Below are 22,680 nucleotides of genomic sequence, written 5' to 3' on the forward strand. Positions count from 1 at the left end.
CGCTAAAAATCGATAATTGTCGCTAAAAACTCTAATATCGGTGACTCACGTAATGCGTCGCTAAAAGTAACATGTGTCGCTAAAAATTGACGTATAGGCGACTCTCATAATGAGTCGCTAAATGTCTATTTAAGTCGCTAAAAACTCAAGAATAGGCGACTTTGATAATGAGTCGCTAAATGTCTTTGCATTTCAAGACAGGATGTTAGGCGATTCATTGGAATACGTTGTTGTTTATTTGTTGCGACGCATTTATTGTATCATTTATCAATGTGATTCTAGTAGTGTTTTACCCATCTGTCATTAGATAACTTAAAATAAAAAAAATAAAATAAAAAAATAAAATAAATAGTGGAATAAACGTCGAAAAGGCAGAATCTAACTATGGACAGACAATAGCAGACAACCATTACTAGTAATTTAGCCGTGTGTGCGCACTCATAGCATTTCTCTAAGATTATCCCCTTCTCTCTGTTTTTATTTTTATTTTATTTTTTATTATTATTTTTTTTTTGTATTGTAATTTTGTGGTTGCAGATTCCAAAATAAGGATGATCTCAACTTTCAAGTTCAAAGGTTAATGATTAATTTAACCCAAAATATAGATAAATAAATAACTAGACGAGGACCACCAGTTCACTTGGTAGATTGGGAAACTTGTTTATATTCAGAAAAAACCGACAGAGGACCACCAAGATAATGAAATGAATCACCTCACCTAAGGCAATAATAATCTGAAAAGTTTATTGCATTGAAGAAACAAAGTGCTGTGGTCACTGGATTGTGACTGACAATGAGATTCAAAAGGATAAGACTAACCTCCATACTAATGTGATTATGTGAATCCCACCTAAAAGGAGATTCTCAATTATAGTCCTAGTCTTAGTTAATATCTACCCGTATATGGTCTTTGTATCAATTCGCAATTATAGTCCTAATCTTAATTAGTATGTAACCGTATATAGTCTTTGTATCAATTCTAATATTTGTTGTCAATACCTCTTTTTTTTTTTTTTTTTCTCTGGATCTTGTTATTTATTGTTATTAGTAACGATTACCAATTTATATGACAAATTTTAATTGAATGTATTTAATTTTATTATTTTTATACTAAAATTTTGAAAATGAAATTTTTAATATTAATAATTTAAATTGTCATATGAAAAAAAAAAAATATATATATATATATATATATAAATATCCATGACAAAAAACATTTTTTTAATGTTATTATTACATCAACTTGTAATATAAAGAGAAAGAAATGTGAGTGTGAATGGCAGACCAGTTGATTATAAAGAGAAAGAAATGTGAGCGTCATGGCTGACCAGTTGATATTTGTCAGATAATAACTGCATTAATTATTAGTAAACATTTGTATAACTTTATTTTTATTTAAACGTTTTTCATTAATGAAGATCAGGAAAAATCAAAACAGTGGGACCTCACGGTTTGAGCTGCATTCAAAAAAGTACGGGTTTTGCGTTGAAATGTGATCTAAAAAACACATCATATTGTTATATCCTGGATGCTATGCCTCTATTTCTATCATTTTTAGCATCTAATTTTGGATACTTGAACGGTCGATTCTTTTTTTTGCCTTGAAAAGTGCTACTCAGCCCTCAAAATCAAGGTCGGAGCTGGATCATAACAACGAAAAGGAATGAAACGGCTATGGCTCCTATATGAACTGCTGGGAGATAATATCTTTGATGAATGGCATTTTCCAATCTTTAAATAAGATGAGATAGATGTGACTCTTGAGGAGATAAGAAGGAAGACTCTTAGTTGTTGAATGCGAGTCACTACATAGGTTTATTTTTTATTTAAAACGTTTTTCATTAATGAAGATCAGGCCATGATTTTTTCAATAACTTTTTGTAAATTTTTATGACTTTTTATTAATACTTTGTAGCAAGAATAATGGTTGAATAATGTAGCTCATGAAAGGGTTGGTTAGTCGGTGAGTTGATGGCTACACCACCCACATAAGTGAGAGCTTATCCAGCATGTTTTATAGCCCTTTGAAAGCTCTTTCCATGTATATTTGACATTAACACAACAAATGCATCTTATCCAAGTAGCTTGTTGTTTTGTATGCGTGTTCCGATTTGTATTTACTTTTATTATTCTTTTGTTGTTTGCTTTGTACTTGCATGATTTAATATCTTTTGGATTGTTTGTTTGCAAGGAACACTAATAGTGGTTGATCAACTGTACACGTGGGGCTGGTAAATTAAGCACTTAGGTCCATTTTTGCATGCTAAAGTTGGAACGTGACAGTCGGCTCCTCTGTCAGCATTTCCATGTATATTTGCGTTTTTGAATCTTTGCAAAAGATGATGGAATCAGCTTCATCGTGTAATATGTGTAATTTGGGCAATATTATTCCACGTGATATTTCCACTGGTTTTTCTCTCGTTGCAGGTTCGAAGGCTTCGGGGAAGAAGAAGAAATGCACGTGTTTAGTGTAGGTTTTTGGCTTTTCAGAAAAGTAGGAGGCACAAGTGGGGAGTAGAGCATGTCACGTGTATGGTCAGCCTAGGACCATTGGTAGCCTTAGTTTTATACTGGTTTTTTACAAAACTGATTAGATGGCTAACTAATTATATGAATAATTAAATGTGTTTTTCTTCCTCATTTTTTATTTTGCTAGACATAAAAAATAATTTAAACGCATTTAAATAGAAGCAAAATAGTATTATTAATAACAATACCAACTAAAATAATATTAATGACAGTGATACGATACAAATGATAATTATACGAAAATAAATGAGCAAATAAAATAAATAACTGGTTAATCTTTTTTCATGTTTTTTGTTTCAATTTTTTTAATACCTTCTTTTATTTTTTAAATTTCTCAATATTTCGTAAAATTCAATAAGAAATAGAATTTTGTTTTTTATAGTTAAAGTTTGTTTTTTGTCATAATGATCATTGGTATGATTATATGCATTTATCCTATATATTATAGATTTATTATTATAAAATTTATTTATTGTAAATGATGCATTATTGATTGGGTTAAAACTTTTAAAATGTTACAATTGAGTTTTTGATAAAAATATAAATAATGTACTAATATTTTAATATTTACAAGGAATTTCATTTTCACTTATCCATATTTTAGTTTATATTACGTAATTAACTGAATTTTTTGGTAAACTGTTTGTTAACTATGTTAACTGGTAAATAAAGTTAATAAATAGCTAGATAACTCTTCAGTAACTATGTTAAAACGCTCTTCTGCCTTGTACGTAATATTTAAATGTATACTGAGTATGTACGATACTCTTTTTTTGCTGAAAATTTTGTTCTAGTACTCGTACAACACGTAATGCTATAAAGTTATTGAATTCTTTCAAAGCAAAAATGCATGCACTTTCAATCAAACAAATAAAGGTTATTGAATTCTTCATGAACGATGGGATAAAAAAACAAAAAAATCTTTATGAACAATATTCCATTCCCTATCAACCAAACAAATTGGGCAAATTTTTTTTTTTTGGGTCAAAAGTGATAGAAAGCTTGATAATGCTGATAATATAATTAGTATAGACAAACATTTGCTTGTACAGCTGTTAGCTCTTCTATTCTTTGTGTGACACCTCTACATATATTTTCTACAATATTCTGTTGTACCTGTATCATACAATTTAATTTGTGCACATGTGCCCAGTAACAAAGTGAGTCCTCTCAAAATATCTCTTTCCAATACCCCATATTTCTTTGTTGGTATCAAGGCCGCGGTCATAGACAATTATAATAAAATATTAATTTAAAGGGTTTGTTTTAAATGTGAGAGATATAGCACTATTTAAATGTATATAAAGTATGTATAATGTTCCAGTACTTGTATAACTTGTAATGTAATAAAGTTACTGAAGTTATTAATTTCTTTTTTTAACCAGACAAATAAACATTATTGAATTCTTCATAAATGACTTCTATTTACTTTTAACCATTTTAACCAAATAAACAGCGTAATATTATTTTTTGTTTCTTTAAATTATAATAATATTCTAATATAAAAAAATCTATAAATTCTTTTAGATGTGAATAAAGGTTATTGATTTTTTTATGGTATCAAAACAATAATATTCTATTCACTTTCAACTAAACAAGTAAAGTATTTAATTTTTTTGTCAGGATTATAATAATAATTTAATCAAAAAAATCCCTTTAGATGTGAGATATATAGTGATGGACCAATCAAATAATTTACATAACCAAGCTTACTACGTTATGAATTCATATCCCTATGTATGGTCTTGGTATTATATATATACACATATATGTCCTGCCAGGTATCCAGCTGGATATACAATATCAACAACAAAGCATTGAGCTACGCTCTAATTAGTAACCATGTCTTTGTTATGCTTGAGAAATGGTGTCGTGGGGGGGCTTCTCCGATCAAAATGCCTATTTCTCTTGTTTTTAACGGTATGTTGTACTCCCCCAGAGGAGCCAATCAAGTGTAAGTCCAAGAACACAGACTGCACCATAACAAACTCTTATGGTACGTTCCCAGACCGCAGTGTGTGTAGAGCTCAAAATGTGGTGTACCCCACAACCGAGGAAGAGCTCATTTCGGCGGTGGCTTCTGCAACCAAGAAAGGGTCAAAAATCAAGGTGGCAACCCGTTACTCTCACAGCATTCCCAAGCTAGTTTGTCCAAGTGGCCAAGATGGGCTGCTCATAAGCACCAAAAATCTAAACCGTGTTCTGAAGATCAATGAAGAAGCAAAGACGATAACTTTGGAGGCTGGTGTGACACTGAAAGAGCTTATAAATGAAGCTGCCAATGCAGGGCTTGCCTTGCCATATACACCCTACTGGTTGGGCCTGACCATTGGAGGTTTGTTAAGTACTGGTTCCCATGGCAGCACATTGTGGGGTAAAGGAAGCTCGGTTCATGATTATGTTACAGAACTTAAAATTGTCAGCCCAGGAAGTCCTGAAGATGGATATGTCAAGGTTCGGGTACTCAAGGATGGTGATGAAGAACTTGATGCAGCCAGAGTTTCACTTGGAGTCTTGGGAGTTCTTTCACAGGCATATATATATATATATATAAATTCATTAGCTTGGTGTTTATATTCTACTACTTGGGGTTTGGTTTTGTTTTATTTAATCAAGAACTTCTCCGTCTTTTTTTTTTTTTTTTTTTTGAGTGAACCAATTTACTCTATTACTTTTCCATTTCTGAAAATTAGTTTTATCTCTTCATTGTGGAAACCTGGAGAACTATCTAAAAATATACAAACAACCAAGAAACATGAGCCCTAAACTGTTTATTTTGTTTATTGTTTCTTTTTTGTTTTGTTATTATTTTTTGTTTTTTTTTTTTTTTTTCTGCTTGATTTGGTTTTGTTTTAGATAAGAACGCCAAACTGGTTTTGAAAATTGGTTTCAATTCCTAATCTTGGGTTACTAACGAAAAGTTCACGATTTAATTGCAAGTAAAAGATATTTTCTTTATTTCGAGGGAACCAATTAACTTCTAATTTCCAATTTTTTAAGAATCAATTTTCTCTTTTCTCTATATTTCCCTTACCGAGAAAAGTTGTCCAAACATATACAAACTGCACTTTTGAAAAAAAATACTATGGTAGTGTGATAAAATATGAACATATGTACTTGATTGAAATATTAATGACTAGTTTTGTTAATCTAAAAGATCCTCAAGCCCCTTCCCTCCTGCTTGACTGATGCTTCGTTGGTTCTAAATAACACAGAAAAAAATCTATAGTATACACCCCCAGAACTTTTGCACATAATTCTATTAGAGGGCATACCTTATATTTTAAAAAGTTTTTTTGACAAAAATATTTAACAAATAATTTAATATTTTAATTTCTCTAATATTATGATTCATATTTACCTTTTTGTAAACCTTTAAATCTCTCGTACTCATATATAAACACTTTTTATTTTTTTACTTAAATTATTTATGACTTCCAAAATAATTTTTTTTTCTCTTAATATCAATCATCTGTCTCTCCTCAATCTCCAACGCTTCCATTTTTTTTTTCCTTCTCTCTTTGTTTGTTTGTTTTTTTTTTTTTTTTTTTTTTGGTTGCCAAATAGATACTTGTATTCTTGAACCTCTATATAATATACTGTCTAAATAATTAAATGATGAAGTTGAAAATGTCTTCACAAGATCAACAAAAAACACATACACATAGAATATTTTATTTTTTAATAAATATAATATCTTCTATTTGAAAATATGAGACATTTCTTTTTATATATTAAACTCATTTTTATTTTTGACCAGAAGAAAAAAACATATAATTTTTGGTGCAACAAATAATAAAGCCATGAAATTCTTCTTCATATTTATATAATTTTTTTTTTTTTTTGGGTTCTTGATAAGAAGAAACTAAAATTTATGTGTTAAAATTAGAGATTAGAAGTCAAATAGAAGAGAGAATGATTGATTTTGAAACCGAATTTTAGTAGTAATAAATATTTTAGGTAAACAATAACTCATGTTTGAATATAAATATAAAATATTCAAAGGTTTTAAAATATATATATATATATATATATATGAATAGTTAAATTGATTTAATTAAAAGGGTTTACATTATTTGTCAAAAAACTTTATTTGTTTTAGTTGGTATGTCCTTTAAACCCATAACTATGAGGTTATAGATTTTAGACATCTAGGAAAAATTATTTTTTAGTCTTTGTTTATCTTTGTTGATATATCTTTTATATCCACACTTACGAGGTTATAGGGAAATTGTTGTAAATAATTAAAAAAAAAAGGAATTATATTAATCTTTCTAATGTCTGCTAAATGTGGGTTATAAAGTTGTTTGTTTGTTTGTTTGTTGTATCTATAGGGCACATTGCCCAAACTTTCACGTAGACTCAACCTAGATAGATGGACAGATAAGTTGAAAATCCCTTAGAACCTAGCCCAAAGTTTGACCCAGAGAATTTGGTAAGCCCAGATTCTTCTCCAACCTTGGCAACCGACAGATAATATTATAAAACCAGTCAAAGTGGCTCCATTCAATATGATAAAAGGATTTATAATTAGTGTAGTCATCGAATGATAGGATTCTGTCTGGTTTTACCTAATAGCATGCATGCATCTTTGTTTTACCGTTGTGATTATAATTAGACGGACGAAATTAATTAACAATTAATTAATGGGCTTGGCGTTGTGTAGGTGACTCTGAGACTGGAGACCATGTTCAAGCGATCCATTACTTACAAGACCAACAACGATTCCGACTTGGGAGATGAAATAGCAAGCTTTGGCAGAAAACACGAGTTTGCAGACATAATTTGGTACCCAAGACAGCAAAAGGCCGTGTATAGAGTCGATGACCGAGTCCCCACTAGCACCTCTGGCGATGCTTTATATGACTTCATCCCTTTCCGCTCCACACCCTCCCCAATCCTTGGAATTATTAGAGCCATAGGTTAATTAATAATTAGCTCGCTACCTAGAAGAATAATATATTTCATATTTGCTAGCTTTTTTTAATTAATTCATGATTTTTATTTTTATTATTATTATTTCTTTTTTGTCTGGTTCTTGTTCTTCTTACAGAGGAGGGTCAGGAATTTTTTCATGATGTTCAAGGGAAATGCGTAGTTGCAAAATGGGTCACTTCCTATCTCTCAAATAACAAATACGGTTTGACCAATCATGGTATATATATACTTTTATATATATATATTCTGTTTTATTCTTCCTTGCCTGAAAAAGTCTTAATTGGGTGCATAATATTGCATTTGTTTCTCTGGATTGAAAAATATGTGGTCTTGGAAGGTAAAACGGGCTATCCCATGGTCGGATATCAAAACCGGCTTCAAGCATCTGGGTCGTGCCTGGATGGAAAAGCGGAAGGGGAAGTGGAAGAGGAAGATGAAGATGCAGAGAACTTCATATGGAGTTCTTGCCCATGGGACCCAAGAGTGAAAGGCGAATTCTTTTTCGAAAACACATTCAGTATCGGGCTGTCCTCTGTTAAGAACTTCATTCAAGATGTGCAAAAGCTTGTTAAGCTACAACCCAAGGCTCTGTGTGGCCTCGAACTCTACAATGGGATTCTCATGCGCTATGTTACAGCCTCCAGTGCTTACCTGGGCAAAGAAGAAGATGCAGTGAACTTCGATTTGACATATTATCGAAGCCACAATGCAATGACTCCTAGGCTTTACGAGGATGTCATTGAAGAAATAGAGCAAATGGCATTGATCAAATACGGTGCATTGCCGCACTGGGGAAAGAATCGCAACATAGCATTTGATGGGGTGATTAAAAAGTATAAAAATGCTGACAAGTTCTTGGCTGTAAAGAAATCGTATGATCCAATGGGGCTCTTCTCTAGTGAATGGACCGACCAAGTTCTTGGACTGCAGGATGGGATAACCATTTTCAAGGAAGGTTGTGCACTGGAAGGTTTGTGCATATGCCAAAAGGATATTCACTGTGCTCCAAGCAAGGGCTATTTCTGTACTACTGGTCAAGTTTTCAAGGATGCAAGGGTTTGTTCTCGTCGAAATCAAGTAGGTGATGTCCTCGTCGACATCAAGTAATTGATCTTAGAAGCCGTGTTTATGTCGAGTAGTAGCCCTCGATGGCTCGATCCTTTGTTCTATAAATAAAGTAAATATGTCAGAGATCAAGCTAAAGGCTGGAGGACTCTCTCTGGCGTATCTTGGCTCTTGTAATAAATAAATTACGAAGGATCTCATTCCTACTACTACTTAATAAAGAACCTGTTTGACAACACTTTTTTTCTTTCTCTTAATTTAATGTGTGTGTTTTCTGTTTTGATTTAGCTTCAAGATTTTGATAAACTAGAAAAAACTGTAATTGTTGAAAACAAACTAGAAGAGGAGACAAACACAAGGGGAAGCTTTTTATAATTTTTCATGAGATCCTAGCTAGAAATATAATACAACAATAAAAAAGACAAAAACAAGTATCGATTACGTTAAATAAAGAAACGAGTGTCGATTGGGTTAAATAAAGTTCAACTAAGTTTGCAAGTTAAGTTATGTGGAGCATTCAAAACAACTGAGCAAACTCTTCGTCTTTATAACATTTTGTACTCTTCTACGATCCATGAAAATTCTAATGCACCGTTCTAAATGCATGTACTGTCCTCCAAACTGGTATACGAACTACAAACTAAAGGCCTCTTAGTTTTAACGAGCATTGATAGTAATAGCATATATGGAATTTATTTTAAAAATATAGAAAGAACTCAAGCAAATCGTTGACTATTTAATTCTAAGACGAAAGAGTAAAAAAGCTCATGTCCAAATCCCGAAAAAGCAATTGAAACAAAAATTCAGGACGATTAAATGCGTGAACAACAAAATTGATCAAAACTCATCACGAAATCCTCTGTTTTATGCTCTGTACTTTCAAAGCTCCCCTATTTTTTATTTTTTATTTTTTTATTTTTTTCTTTCATTTTATTTTGCCCCACAATTTATGATCATGAAGAGAAACCAAAATGTCTAGACAGGTAGATGGATGCAAAGACATGGGAAAGAAGGGCAAGAGCGTCAACTGATCAGAGAGACCCCATCAGAACCGTCCAAATGGATTCCACTGTTTATTCTGTTTGTGCTATGCTCATTTGAGCCCCATGGAAAGCAAGGTACAAGGGACAAAATAAACATTGTTTTTTGGGCAGCATAATATGCATACAATACAAATATAAAAGAGGCTGTTAATTTGAAGCATTATTCTTGGAACTTTTTTTTTTTTCGTGGAATACTCTTGGAACGTTTTGTTGTACTACGAAGACTGTCTTCTAACAATATAAAGTTGACGTTATTATTCTTCAGAGATGTTCCAGTAGCGTCTTCTGGTGCATTTTCTGTTTCCACAAAAAAAAAAATAATAATAATAATAATAATAAAAATAAAAAACCAAAAAAAAAAAAAGCCATGAAAATTGAAAAAATAGAACCGGTGACAAGTGGAATATGAGGGATTAGGCAGTAAGTTAAAAAGCTTATGGTCCAAAATGAAATGTAAGAGAACCCAAAAGCCATCAACTTTTCCTAATTAATTAACTTCTTGTTACTCTCGTATATTATCCATTTACCCCTTGAGAGATTATTTTGGAGTCTCTGTTTATTTAACTTTAGTACACCGTAGTTAAGCAAACTTCCTTATAACTTATTTGCAAGTTGTGAAATTATGGGCCTCTGATTACTAAACTAATTGGTTAAAATATTAAAAACAAAGAATAATCTATTTGAAGCAATAGAAACAAATATCATATCACAATTTTTTGCTTCTAAAAGAAGAAAATAAAAATTAATTAGATAAAAATTACACAAACCACAAAATTTTTTTATTATTTTTCTTTTCATATATTGAAATGAATCCTCGAAACCATAATATCTATTATAATTTGAGAATTTATTGCTATTGATATGAATATTAAATTATTACTTTGTTGTTTTGATTTTTGGGAATAAGGAATGTCATATTTTTGTTTATCTATCTATTTATTTGGCAATAAATAAGGGGAATATAATCAAAAGCAAAATAAAAATTAAAAGTAGGAAAAAAAAAATCAAGCACTAACGTGGTCAATTTTCATTAGGTATTAAAAATATATATATATATATATATATATATATATATATATTACGGAGCAACTATAGCATGGTACCCAAGTCAGCACAAGGCAGTCTATCGAATCGACGACCGAGTCCCCACAAACACTTATGGCGATGGTTTATATGATCTCACGCTCCGCCCCACACCCTCCCTAACCCTTGCAGCTTTTAGAACCAAAAGTTAGGTTAGCTAGCTAGGCAGCTATATGTCAACCATGTTGCACACACAAAAAAAAAAATATATATATATATATATATATATTTTTATTTTTATATTTCCTTAAATGGTTTTTGTTTGTTGTTCTGATCAACTGTGTCAGAGGAGAATCAAGAATCGGAGAGTGATGATGGGGGGAAATTTCATGGCTTTAAAAATAGTATTGACCTCGAGGACGTGAAATAAATGCAATAGCACATACTGGGACAATTTAGTCGATTGCAAAAGCAGACTATGGCTATCTTATATGATTTTTTAAAAATTGAAGTGTCAAATCTAATATTAGCTTCGGTGACATCATTGTGTTAAATACTTGTTCAACAAAGTTTGCAAATTAAATTATGTTGAGTATCCAAAACACATGAGCAAACTCTTCGTCTCTATAACATTTTGCACCCTTCTTTATTCCACGAAAATTCTAATGCACCCTCCACCTTCTATCTTTTCCAAATGCATGTACTGTACCTTCAAATTGGTATAAGAACTACAATTAAGAGTCTCTTGGTTACTAAGGTTTAACCAGTACTGATAGTAATAGCATTTATGAAGCTTTATTTTCTGAAATGGATAAAATCCAGGCTAAAGAAGGCAGAAAACAGCCAAGAATTTCATTCTGTCAAGATTTTTTTTTCCTACTAGCAAATATTTCATTATTGAACAAAAATTTGTTTCTTGTCTAGCAGAGAAAAATATGAAATGAACTCAAGCAAATCGTTAACTAGTTAATTCAAAACCGAAAGAAAAAATAGCTCACATCCAAATCCAGAAAAAAGTAATTGAAACAAAAAGGCATGAGGATTAACACAGACCCTGTGGCTCGATGGAAAGTTTCCACAAAGAATTTCTCATCAGAGAATGCATGAACAACAAAATCTATCAAAACCCATCATGAGCTCCTCTGTCTTCTACTCTGTACTTTTAGAGCTCCTCTATTCTTTCCTTCTTTCCTGTTATTTTTCCCACAATTTACGATCTTGAAGAGAGATTAAGATGGCTAGACAGGTGGATAGCTGCAAAACCATGGGAAAGAAGGGGAAAAGGTTCAACTTGATCAGAGAGGTCCCATCAAAACCGTCCAAACGGATACCACGGTTTGTCCATCTCTGTTTCTTGTTTATATCTGTTTCTGCTCTGCTCACTTGAGCCATATGGAAATGAAGTACAAGGGACAAAATACGCCGTGTTATTATTATTTTTTTTAATCAGCATAATATGTATTCAATTGCAAATATAGAGATGATCTCAATTTGCAGCATTATCCTTGGGAAGTTTTTTTTTTTCTGAGAATATCCTCTTCTATAAAATTGAGGTGGGTACCATATATTATTCTTCAGAGATGTTCAGCGTCTTCTGTTGCATTTTCCATGTCCACAAAGTGAGAGAGGAAAAAAATAAAAAATAAAAAATAAAAGAAAAACCATGATAATTTTTTAACTACACATGCATCTTGAATATCGAGGACAAGTGGAATGTGAAGGAATTGTTTGAGGATTTTTTTATTATTATTATTTTTTTTTCTTTTGGTAATTTAATTGTTTGAGGGATTACAAAGTCAAGAAGCTTAGGGATTAGACAGTAAGTCAAGAAACTTATGGTCCAAAATGAAATGTAATAAAATCCAAAAGCAATCAACTTTTTCTAATTAAATTCTTATTACTCTCATATATTATGCATCTACCATTTGGAAAGTTTTTGAAAGTCGTTCTATTTATTTAATATTTTAATCTTAACTTAAATTTTATTTGACATAAATTTTAGAAATCAGAAATAATTTTTAAGATTTCAAAGCTGTTTTTGAAAATATTTAAATAATTTTTTAAATAGTTTTAGAAATTTTTTTAATCAAAATCAATAAAGAACGACTTTTCAAAACGCACTTTCCCTCCTTTACTATTATACATTTTATATCCTAAAATTATAAAAGATCTCATATTTTTTTAACTATAAATTTAATGAAATCAACCTTAAACAACTTATAATTCTATTGAGAAACTGTTTTCCTAAGTTTTTATTTCATTTTGTACCAATTTTTATGCTTAATTTTGTAAAATTAATTTGACAAAAGCGCTTAATTGGACAAATGTGACAAGAAAATGATAGTCGTTGAGGATGCAATCCAGCTTTTTTTTATTTTTTTTATGGGAGGGGAGGTAAACTGCAAAACATGTAGAATTTAGGATGGTAAAGTGTATTAACACTCTTTTGATTTTGAGAAGGATATGGTCAAGCACAATTATAAAAAAAATTAAAATAGAAAAAAATTATAAATAAATAAAGCAATGACATGGCACAAACGTGGTCAATGTTACTATCTTCTGAAAAAAACGTGGATGTTGAATAGACTGCAAAGTTGGATAACGACAACACAGTTGCAAAGTTGGATAACCAACATTAAATCTTCTAATTTTTTTATAACCCAAAAAAGGAAAAAGAAAGAAAATCTTCTAATTTTTTTGTTTGACCAAGCCTCCGAATAACATTTAAAAAGGCATTCATGCAAACTGACATGTAGGTCCTGAACAAATAAATCTTTAAAGCCAATCCCACCGAAAGCCTTAATTCAGATTCAGAAAAACCCATAAAACGATATCGGATGAGGGAGGATTCAAGGAGAAATCCAGAGATGCTTTTGGAGGATTCAAGCAGGGCTGGATATATTCTCATCCAAAACTCGTCAGTAATTGACGGTCTTATTTGCCATTAATGTTTGTGTTTTGAAAGTAATTTGGTTATTTACTTTGTGTGATGTTAAACTGGGGAAGAAGATCAAGTTGATCTCTTTTTGAAATAAGTACGGTGTTAAAAGAGGGAAGAGGAGAAGTCTAGGACATCAAAGACGGAGCTTTCTCCATCCGTCATTAAATAACTTAAAAAAAAAAAAAAAAAAAAAAAAAGGAAGCAAATGATAGTGGAATAAATGTCGAAAAGGCAGAATCTAACTATGGACAGACAATAGCAGACAGCCATTACTAGAACTTTAGTCGTGTGTACGCACTCATAGCATTTCTCTAAGATTATCCCTTTCTCTCTGGTGTTTTTTTGTTTTGTTTTGTTCTTTTTTTTTTTTTTTTTTTTTTTTTTTTTGATGTTGTTAATTTTGTGGTTGCAAGTTCAAAGGTTAATGATTAATTTAACCCAAAAAATAGATAAATAAATAACTGGACGAGGACCACCAGTTCAGTTGGTAGATTGGAAAACTTGTTTATATTCAGAAAAAACCGACGAGGACCACCAACATATTGAAAGGAATCACCTCACCTAAGGCAATTATAATCAGAAAAGTTTATTTCATTAGAGAAACAAAGTGCTCATGTGGTCACTGGATTTTGACAGACAATGAGATTCAAAAGGATAAGACCTACCTCCATAGTAATGTGATTATGTGAATCCCACCTTAAAGGAAATTCTCAATTATAGTCCTAATCTTAGTTAATATCTACCCGTATATAGTCTTTGCATCAATTCTAATATGAAAAAAAAAGGTGTGAATGTGAATGATAGATCAGTTGAGCCAACCACGCCAAACAATTTTCAGTTAATAATTGCCTTACTTATTAGTTAACATTTGTATAATATCATGCCATGATTTTTCCTATAACTTCTTGTAATTATTTATAACTTTGTATCAATACTTGTAGCAAGAATAATGGTTCAAAAATCTAGCTCGGTGGTTAGTCGGTGAGTTGATGGGCTCCACCACGTACATAAGTGAGAGCTTATTCAGCATGCTTTATAACCCTTTGAAAGCTCTCTCCATGTATATTTGATATTAATACAGCAAATGCATCTTATCCGATTACTTTGTTGCTTTGTATGCGGAGTCCCGATTTTGTGTCTACTTTTATTATTCTTTTGTTGTTTGCTTTGTACTTGCATCATTTAATATCTTGTGGATTGTTTTTTTGCAAGGAACACGAATAGTGGTTGATTAACTGCACACGTCGGGCTGGTAAATTAAGCACTTAGGTCCATTTTTGCATGCAAAAGTTGGAACGTGACAGTCGGCTCCTCTGTCAGCATTTCCATGTATATTTGCGTTTTTGAATCTTTGTAAAAGATGATGGAGTCAGCTTCACCGTGTAATATGTGTAATTTGGGCAATATTATTCCACGTGATATTTCCACTGGTTTTTCTCTTGTTGCAGGTTCGAAGGCTTCAGGGAAGAAGAAGAAATGCACGTGTTTAGAGTAGGTTTTTGGCTTTTCAGAAAAGTAGGAGGCACCAGTGGGGAGTAGAGTGGGCTACCCATATGGTCAGCCTAGGACCAGTGGTAGCCTAAGTTTTATAATGGCTTTTTACAAAACTGATTAGATGGCTAACCGATTATATAAATAATTAAATATGTTTTTCTTCCTCATTTTTTATTTTGTAAGACATTAAAAAGAATTTAAACGCATTTAAATGGAAGCAAAATAGTATTACTGATAACAATACCAACTAAAATAATATTAATGATAGTGCAACAATACAAATGATAATTATACGAAAATAAATGAGCAAATAAAATAAATAACCAGTTAATTTTTTTTTTTTTTTGGGCTTAAAATAACTGGTTAATCTTTTTTCATGCTTTTTGTCTTTATTTTTTTAATACCTTCTTTTATTTTTTAAATTTCTTAATATTTCATAAAATTCAATAATAAATAGGATTTTGTATTTTATAGTTAAAGTTTGTTTTTTGTCATAATGAACGTTGGCGTGATTATATGCATTTATCCTATATATCATAGATTTATTTTTATAAAATTTAGTTATTGTAAATGATGCAATATTGATTGAGTTAGCACTTTTAAAATGTTACGATTAAGTTTTATTAAGCTTTTGATAAAAATATAAATTGATTTGGCAGCTTGTCTTGGGTTTATTTCTATGTCAATATTTTCATTGATATTTATATAAAATTTGACTCTAATATTTTTGTCAATATCAATAATTTTTTCCAAACAAATCACACAAATAACATTTACAATTTAAATAGTTATCAAATCTGTTTATAAATTGATATGTCAGATATGTTTTTTTTTTTTTTTTTGGGCCCAATATATATATGTGTGTGTTTTTAAGTTTTATTTTTTTCTATATAAGGGTTCACCAATCGATAATTAGAATATAATATAATATATTTGTCATATCTTTTGGTAAAATAAGTTGGTATTTATAGCACTATTCTAATTGATTTGTAGTTTTAAAAATTCAAAAATGCTACAGACACTAGCTTGTTTACCAACTTATTTTTCAATTGAAATCATAAATAATGTAGAAATATTTTAACAATATTCATAAGGATTTCACTTTCACTTATCATATTTTAGTTTGTATTATTAGGTAATTAACTGAAATTTTTTGATAAACTGTTTGTTAACAATCTTAACTGGTAAATAAGGTTAATAAATCTAGCAAGATAACTATTTAGTAACTATGTTAAAATGCTCTTCTGCCTTGTATATGATATTTAAATGTATATTCAGTATGTACAGTACCTTTTTTTTTTTTTTTTTCCCACTGAAAATTTTGTTCTAGTACTCGTATAACTTGTAATGCTATGAAGTTATTGAATTCTTTCAAAACAACAATGCATGCACATTCAACCAAACCGAAAAATGTTATTGAATTCTTTATGAACAATGTGATGATAAAAAATAAAAATAAAAAAGTTCTTTATGAACAATATTCCATTCACTATCAACCAAACAAATAGGGCAAATTTCTTTTTTTTTTTTCGATCAGTGATGCAAAGCTTCTTCTTTTTTTGTCAAAAGTGATAAAAAGCTTGTTAATGATGATAATATAATTAGTATAGATAAACCTTTGCTTGTACAGCTGTGAGCTCTTCTATTTTTGTGTGACACCTGTACATATATTTTCTAAAATATTTTTTTTGTACCTGTATGTAATATAATTTAAATTGTGCACATGTGCTCCATACCATTTTGAGTCCTCTCGAAATATCTCTATCCAATACCTTATATTTCTTTCTTGGTACCAAAGCCGCGGTTATAGACTTTATAATATATTAAATATATCTTAATTTAAAAGGATTGCTTTAAATGTGTGAGATATAGCACTATTTAAATGTATTAGGGTATATATATATATAGTTCCTATACTTGTATAACTTGTAACGCAGTAAAATTATTGAAGTTAATTATTAATTTTTCTTTTAACCAGACAAATAAAGATTATTAAATTCTTCATAAATGATATTCCAATCACTTTTCACCAAACAAATAACGCAATATTGTTTTTTATATTTTTAGATTATAATAATATTTTAATATAAAAAATCTATGAACTCTTTTATATGTGAATAAAAGTTACTAAATTTTTTAGGTATCGAAGCAATAATATTCCATTTACTTCCAACTAAACAAATAAAGTAATTGTTTTTTTATCAGAAACTATAATAATATTCTAATAAAAATATCCCTTCAAATGTGAGAGATATAGTGTGGACCAATCAAATCTTTTACATAACCAAGTTCGCTACATTATGAATTCATATGCCTATGCACGTTCTTGGTATTATATATATATATATATATATGTCCTGATAGGCATGCAACTGCATCTACAATATCAAGAACAAAGCATTGAGCTACCATGTCTTTGTCATACCCAAGAAATGGTGTTGTGGGGGGGCTTCTCCTGTCAAAATGCCTATTTCTCTTGTTTTTAACGGTATGCTGTACTCCAGAGGAGCCAATTCAGTGTAAGTCCGAGAACACAGACTGCACCATAACAAACTCTTATGGTACGTTCCCCGATCGCAGTGTGTGTAGAGCTCACAATGTGGTGTACCCCACAACTGAGGAAGAGCTCATTTCGGCCGTGGCTTCTGCAACCAAGAAAGGGTCAAAAATAAAGGTGGCAACCCGTTACTCTCACAGCATTCCCAAGCTAGTTTGTCCAAGCGGCCAAGATGGGCTGCTCATAAGCACCAAATATCTAAACCGTGTATTGAAGATTGATAAGGAAGCAAAGACGATAACTGTGGAGGCTGGTGTGACAATGAAAGAGCTTATAAATGAAGCTGCCAACGCAGGGCTTGCCTTGCCATATACACCCTACTGGTTGGGCTTGACCATTGGAGGTTTGTTAAGTACAGGTTCCCATGGCAGCACATTGTGGGTCAAAGGAAGCGCGGTTCATGATAATGTTTCCGAACTTAAAATTGTCAGCCCAGGAAGTCCTGAAGATGGATATGTCAAGGTTCGGGTACTCAAGGATGGTGATGAAGACCTTGATGCAGCCAAAGTTTCACTTGGAGTCTTGGGAGTCCTTTCACAGGCATATATATATAAATATATATATTCTTTAGCTTGGTGTTTATTTTCTGCAACTTGGGGTTTGGTTTTGTTTTATTTAATTAAAGACCTTTTTCCTCTTTTGTTTTTGTTTTTTTTTTTTTTTTTTGAGTGAACCAATTTACGCTCTTACTTTCCCAAATTTCTGAAAATTAGTTTTCTCTCTTCATTTTCCAAATCCCGAAAATTATCTAAAAATATACAGACAACCAAGAAACACGAACCCTAAACTGTTTGTTTTTTTTATGGTTTCTTTTTTATTTTGTTTTGTTTTTTTTTTTTTCCCCTACTTGAATTGGTTTTGTTTTATATAAGAATCCTAAACTGATTTTGAAAATTGGTTTCAGTTCCTAATCTTGGGTTACTAACGAAAAGTTCACAATTTAATTGCAAGTAAAATGATATATATATATATATATATATATATATATATATATATATGTATATTTTACTCATTTTTTATGTCAAATAGATACTTGTATTGTTGAACTTCTCTATAATGTACTATCTAAATAATTAAATCACGAAGTTGAAGATGTCTTTACAAGATCAACAAAAAAACCATACATATACAATATTTATTTTTAGTAAATATAATATTTTCTATTTGACAATATGAAACATTCCTTTTATATATTAAACTCATTTTTATTTTTGACTAGAAAGAAAAACATATAATTTTTGGTGCAACAAATCAATAAAGCCATGAAATTCTTCTTGATGTATATATATATATATATATATATATATATATTTTTTTTTTTCTTGATAAGAAGAAAATAAAATTTATGTGTTAAAGTAAGAGATTAGAAATCGAATAGGAGAAAGAATGATTGATTATGAAATCTAATTTTAGTAGTATTAAATAATTTAGCTAAACAATAACTCATATTTGAATATGAATATAAAATATTCAAAGGCTTAATATATATATATATATATATATATATTTATGAATGGTTAGATTGGTTTAATTAAAAGGGCTTAAATTCTTTGTTAAAAAGTTCTGTTTGTTTTAGTTGGCATATCCTGGATACCCACATCTATAAAATTACAGAATTTAGACACCTATAAAGAAATTATTTTTTTTGTCTTAATTGATATATCCTTTATATCCATACCTATAAAGTCATAGATTTTAAACATCTAAGATGAAATTGTTGTAAATGATTTAAAAAAAAAAAAAAAAAAGGAATTATGTTAATCTTTCTAATGTCTGCTAATATGGATGTATAAAGTTGTTTGCTTGGTGTATCTGTAGAGTCCATTCAAAATGATAAAAGCATTTATAATTAGTATAGTCGTTGAATGATGGGATTGTGTCACGTTTTACTTAATGGTTAGATTGGTTTAATTAAAAGGGTTTAAATTCTTTGTTAAAAAGTTTTGTTTATTTTAGTTGGTATATCATTTATATCCACATCTACTAGGTTACAAAATTTAAACACCTTTGAAGAAATAAATTTTTTTTTGTCTTAATTGATATATTTTTTATATCCACACCTATAAAGTCATATATTTTAGACATCTAAGAAGAAATTGTTGTAAATGATAAAAAAAAAAAGAAAAGAAAAAGGAATTATATTAATCTTGCTAATGTCTGCTAATATGGGTGTATAAAGTTGTTTGTTGGGTGTATCTATAGAGTCCATTCAAGATGATAAAGGCATTTATAATTAGTGTAGTCGTTGAATGATGGGATTGTGTCTGGTTTACTTAATAGCATGCATGTATCTCTGTTTTACCATTGTAATTATAACTAAATTAATTAAGAATTAATTTAATGGGCTTGGCGTTGTGTAGGTGACTCTGAGACTGGAGCCACTGTTCAAGCGATCCATTACTTACAAGACCGAGAGCGATTCCGACTTGGCAGATGAAATAGTAAGCTTTGGCAGAAAACACGAGTTTGCAGACATAATTTGGTACCCCAGTCAGCAAAAGGCTGTGTATCGAGTCGATGACCGAGTCCCCACCAGCACTTCTGGCGATGCTTTATATGACTTCATCCCTTTCCGCCCCACATCTTCCCAACTCCTTGAAATTATTAGATCAGCAGGTTGATTAACAGATAGCTTGCTACTTAGAAGAATAACATATTTCATATTTGCCACCTTTTTTTATGGTTTTTTCACATTAATTAATTCATGTTCCTTTTTTTTTTTTTTTTTTGTCTTCTTCTTCCTCTTCCTCTTCTTCTTCTTCTTACAGAGGAGGCTCTGGAATCATCGCATAATGCCGAATGGAAATGCATATTTGGAAAGTTGGTCACTTCCTATCTCAATATAAGTGCATACGGTTTGACCGATGATGGTATATATAACTATATATATATATATATATATATATTCTGTTTTATTCTTCCTTGCCTTAAAAAGTCTTAATTGGATGCATAATATTGCATTTGTTTCTCTGAATTAAAAATATGTTGTCTTGGAAGGTAAAAGAGGCTATCCCATGGTCGGATATCAAAACCGGCTTCAAGCATCTGGGTCGTGCCTGGCAGAAAAAGCGGAAGGGGAAGTGGAATTGGAAGTGGAAGAGGAGGATGGAGATGCAGAGAAGGGTTATTGCCCATGGGACCCAAGAGTGAAAGGCGAATTCTTTTTCCAAACCACGCTCAGTATTGGGTTGTCCTCGGTTAAAAACTTCATTCAAGATGTGCAAGAGCTTGTTAAGCTACAACCTAAGGCTCTGTGTGGCCTTGAACTCTACAATGGGATTCTCATGCGCTATGTTACAGCCTCCAGCGCTTACCTGGGCAAAGAGGAAGATGCAGTGGACTTCGATATCACATATTATCGTAGCCACGATGCAATGACTCCTAGGCTTTACGAGGATATTATTGAAGAAATAGAGCAAATGGCATTGATCAAATACGGGGCATTGCCGCACTGGGGAAAGAATCGCAACATAGCATTTGATGGGGTGATTAAAAAGTATAAAAATGCTGACAAGTTCTTGGCTGTAAAGAAATTGTATGATCCAATAGGGCTCTTCTCTAGTGAATGGACCGACCAAGTTCTTGGACTGCAGGGTGGGATAACCACTTTCAAAGAAGGTTGTGCACTGGAAGGTTTGTGCATATGCCAAGAGGATATTCACTGTGCCCCAAGCAAGGGCTATTTCTGTACTTCTGGTAAAGTTTTCAAGGATGCAAAGGTTTGTTCTCGTCAAAATCAAGTTGGTGATGTTCTCGTCGACATCAAGTAAGTGATCTTAGAAGCCATGTTTATGTGGAGTAGTAGCCGTGGATGGCTCGATCCCTTTTTCTATGAATAAAGTAAATATGTCACAGATCAAGCTAAAGGCCGGAGGACTCTCTCTGGCGTATCTTGGCTCTTGTAATAAATAAACTATGAAGGATCTTATTCCTACTACTACTTAATAAAGAACCTGTTTGATAACACTATTTTTCTTTTTTCTCTTATTTTATTGTTTGTTTTCTGTTTCGATTTCGCTTCAAGATTTTGATAAACTAGAAAAAGCTGTAATTGTTGCAAACAAACTAGAAGAGGAGACAAGCACAAGGGGTTTAGTAAGTAATTGTTGTTAGCACGTGAAATTCATTGTTAATGCACTGGAAAATTGGTATGAGAGGATCATAAAATAAAATGATGCATATATTATTCTGCAATCATGTGAAGGAATCAAACTATAATAAAACTTTTTGTCCATAAGATCCTACGTGAAGCTTTTTTGTCTCAAATGGTTAAAATTCAGAATAGACGAGGCAGAGAAACAGCTAGGAATTTCATTAAATCGAGCTTTTTTTCAATTTTCTATGAGATCCTAACTAGAAATCTAATACAACAATAAAAAGACAAAAACAAGTATCGGTTGCGTTAAATAAAGTTCAACTAAGTGTGCAAGCTAAATTATGTCGAGCACTCAAAACAATAGAGCAAACTCTTCGTCTCTATGATCTTGAAAAGAAACCAAAAGGCCTAGACAGGCGGATGGATGCGAAGACATGTAAAGAAGGGCATGAGCGTTAACTGAGCAGAGAGACCCCATCAGAACCGTCCAAATGGATTCCACTGTTTATATATCTCTGTTTCTGCTCTGCTCATTTGAGCCCCATGGAAACCAAAGTACAAGGGACAAAATAAACATTTTTTTAAGCAGCATAGCATGCATACAATACAAATATAAAAGAGGCTGTTAATTTGAAGCATTATTCTTGGAGCTTTTTTTTTTTTTTTTTTTTTGTGAAATATACTTGGAACGTTTTGTTGTACCTTATTCTTCAGAGATGTCTCAGTAGCGTCTTCCGGTACATTTTCTGTTTCCACAAAAAAATAACTAAAAATAAAAATAAAAAGCCATGAAAGTTGAAGAAATAGAGCTGGTGACAAGTGGAATGTGAGGGAATCGTTTGAGGGATTAGGCAGTAAGTTAAAAAGCTTATGGTCCAAAATGAAATGTAAGAGTACCCAAAAACCATCAACTTTTCCTAATTATAATCAACTTCTTGTTACTCATATATTATCCATTTACCACTTGAGAGGTTATTTGGAGTCTCTGTTTATT

The 22,680-nt window shown here is 31.3% G+C and overlaps 2 protein-coding genes and 1 long non-coding RNA gene across 4 annotated transcripts in view; 2 read left to right on the forward strand and 1 right to left on the reverse strand.

The window, feature by feature from the left end:
• Positions 1-4,243: 4,243 nt before the first annotated feature.
• LOC125423703 (probable L-gulonolactone oxidase 6) overlaps positions 4,244-22,680 on the forward strand; it is a 47,035-nt gene continuing 28,598 nt past the window's right edge. The window contains exons 1-4 of one of the 2 annotated variants that reach the window (XM_060818667.1): positions 4,264-5,061; positions 7,196-7,451; positions 7,583-7,684; positions 7,805-8,789. In XM_060818667.1, the coding sequence (XP_060674650.1) occupies positions 4,372-5,061; positions 7,196-7,451; positions 7,583-7,684; positions 7,805-8,574 (1,818 nt within the window). In that variant the 5' untranslated portion in view covers positions 4,264-4,371 and the 3' untranslated portion in view covers positions 8,575-8,789. Of the gene's footprint in view, positions 5,062-7,195; positions 7,452-7,582; positions 7,685-7,804; positions 8,790-22,680 lie in introns of those variants that run through there. The other variant, XM_060818668.1, reaches the window with a different exon arrangement.
• Positions 9,569-12,148, reverse strand: LOC125423897 (uncharacterized). Its single transcript, XR_007242655.2, has 2 exons — positions 11,652-12,148; positions 9,569-9,872 (listed from the first exon to the last, which is right to left on the reverse strand). It is a non-coding gene; the product is annotated as an uncharacterized LOC125423897 (long non-coding RNA).
• Positions 17,444-21,556, forward strand: LOC107423858 (probable L-gulonolactone oxidase 6). The gene is made up of 4 exons (XM_048478579.2): positions 17,444-18,130; positions 19,951-20,206; positions 20,359-20,460; positions 20,588-21,556. Exons 1-4 carry the CDS (start codon positions 17,444-17,446, stop codon positions 21,358-21,360), a joined length of 1,818 nt encoding a protein of 605 aa, XP_048334536.1. The 3' UTR covers positions 21,361-21,556.

This window comes from Ziziphus jujuba, chromosome 7, assembly GCF_031755915.1.
Source record: "Ziziphus jujuba cultivar Dongzao chromosome 7, ASM3175591v1".
In the NCBI taxonomy this organism is placed as follows: domain Eukaryota; kingdom Viridiplantae; phylum Streptophyta; class Magnoliopsida; order Rosales; family Rhamnaceae; genus Ziziphus; species Ziziphus jujuba.

What these genes read in the sequence shown, in the direction of transcription:
- LOC107423858 (XM_048478579.2), top strand. Translation starts at nt 17,444, where the DNA reads ATGTCTTTGTCATACCCAAGAAATGGTGTTGTGGGGGGGCTTCTCCTG. An exon ending in TCTTGGGAGTCCTTTCACAG is followed by an intron (nt 18,131 to 19,950) that starts GCATATATATAT and finishes GGCGTTGTGTAG; the next exon opens with GTGACTCTGAGACTGGAGCC. An exon ending in ATACGGTTTGACCGATGATG is followed by an intron (nt 20,461 to 20,587) that starts GTATATATAACT and finishes TTGTCTTGGAAG; the next exon opens with GTAAAAGAGGCTATCCCATG.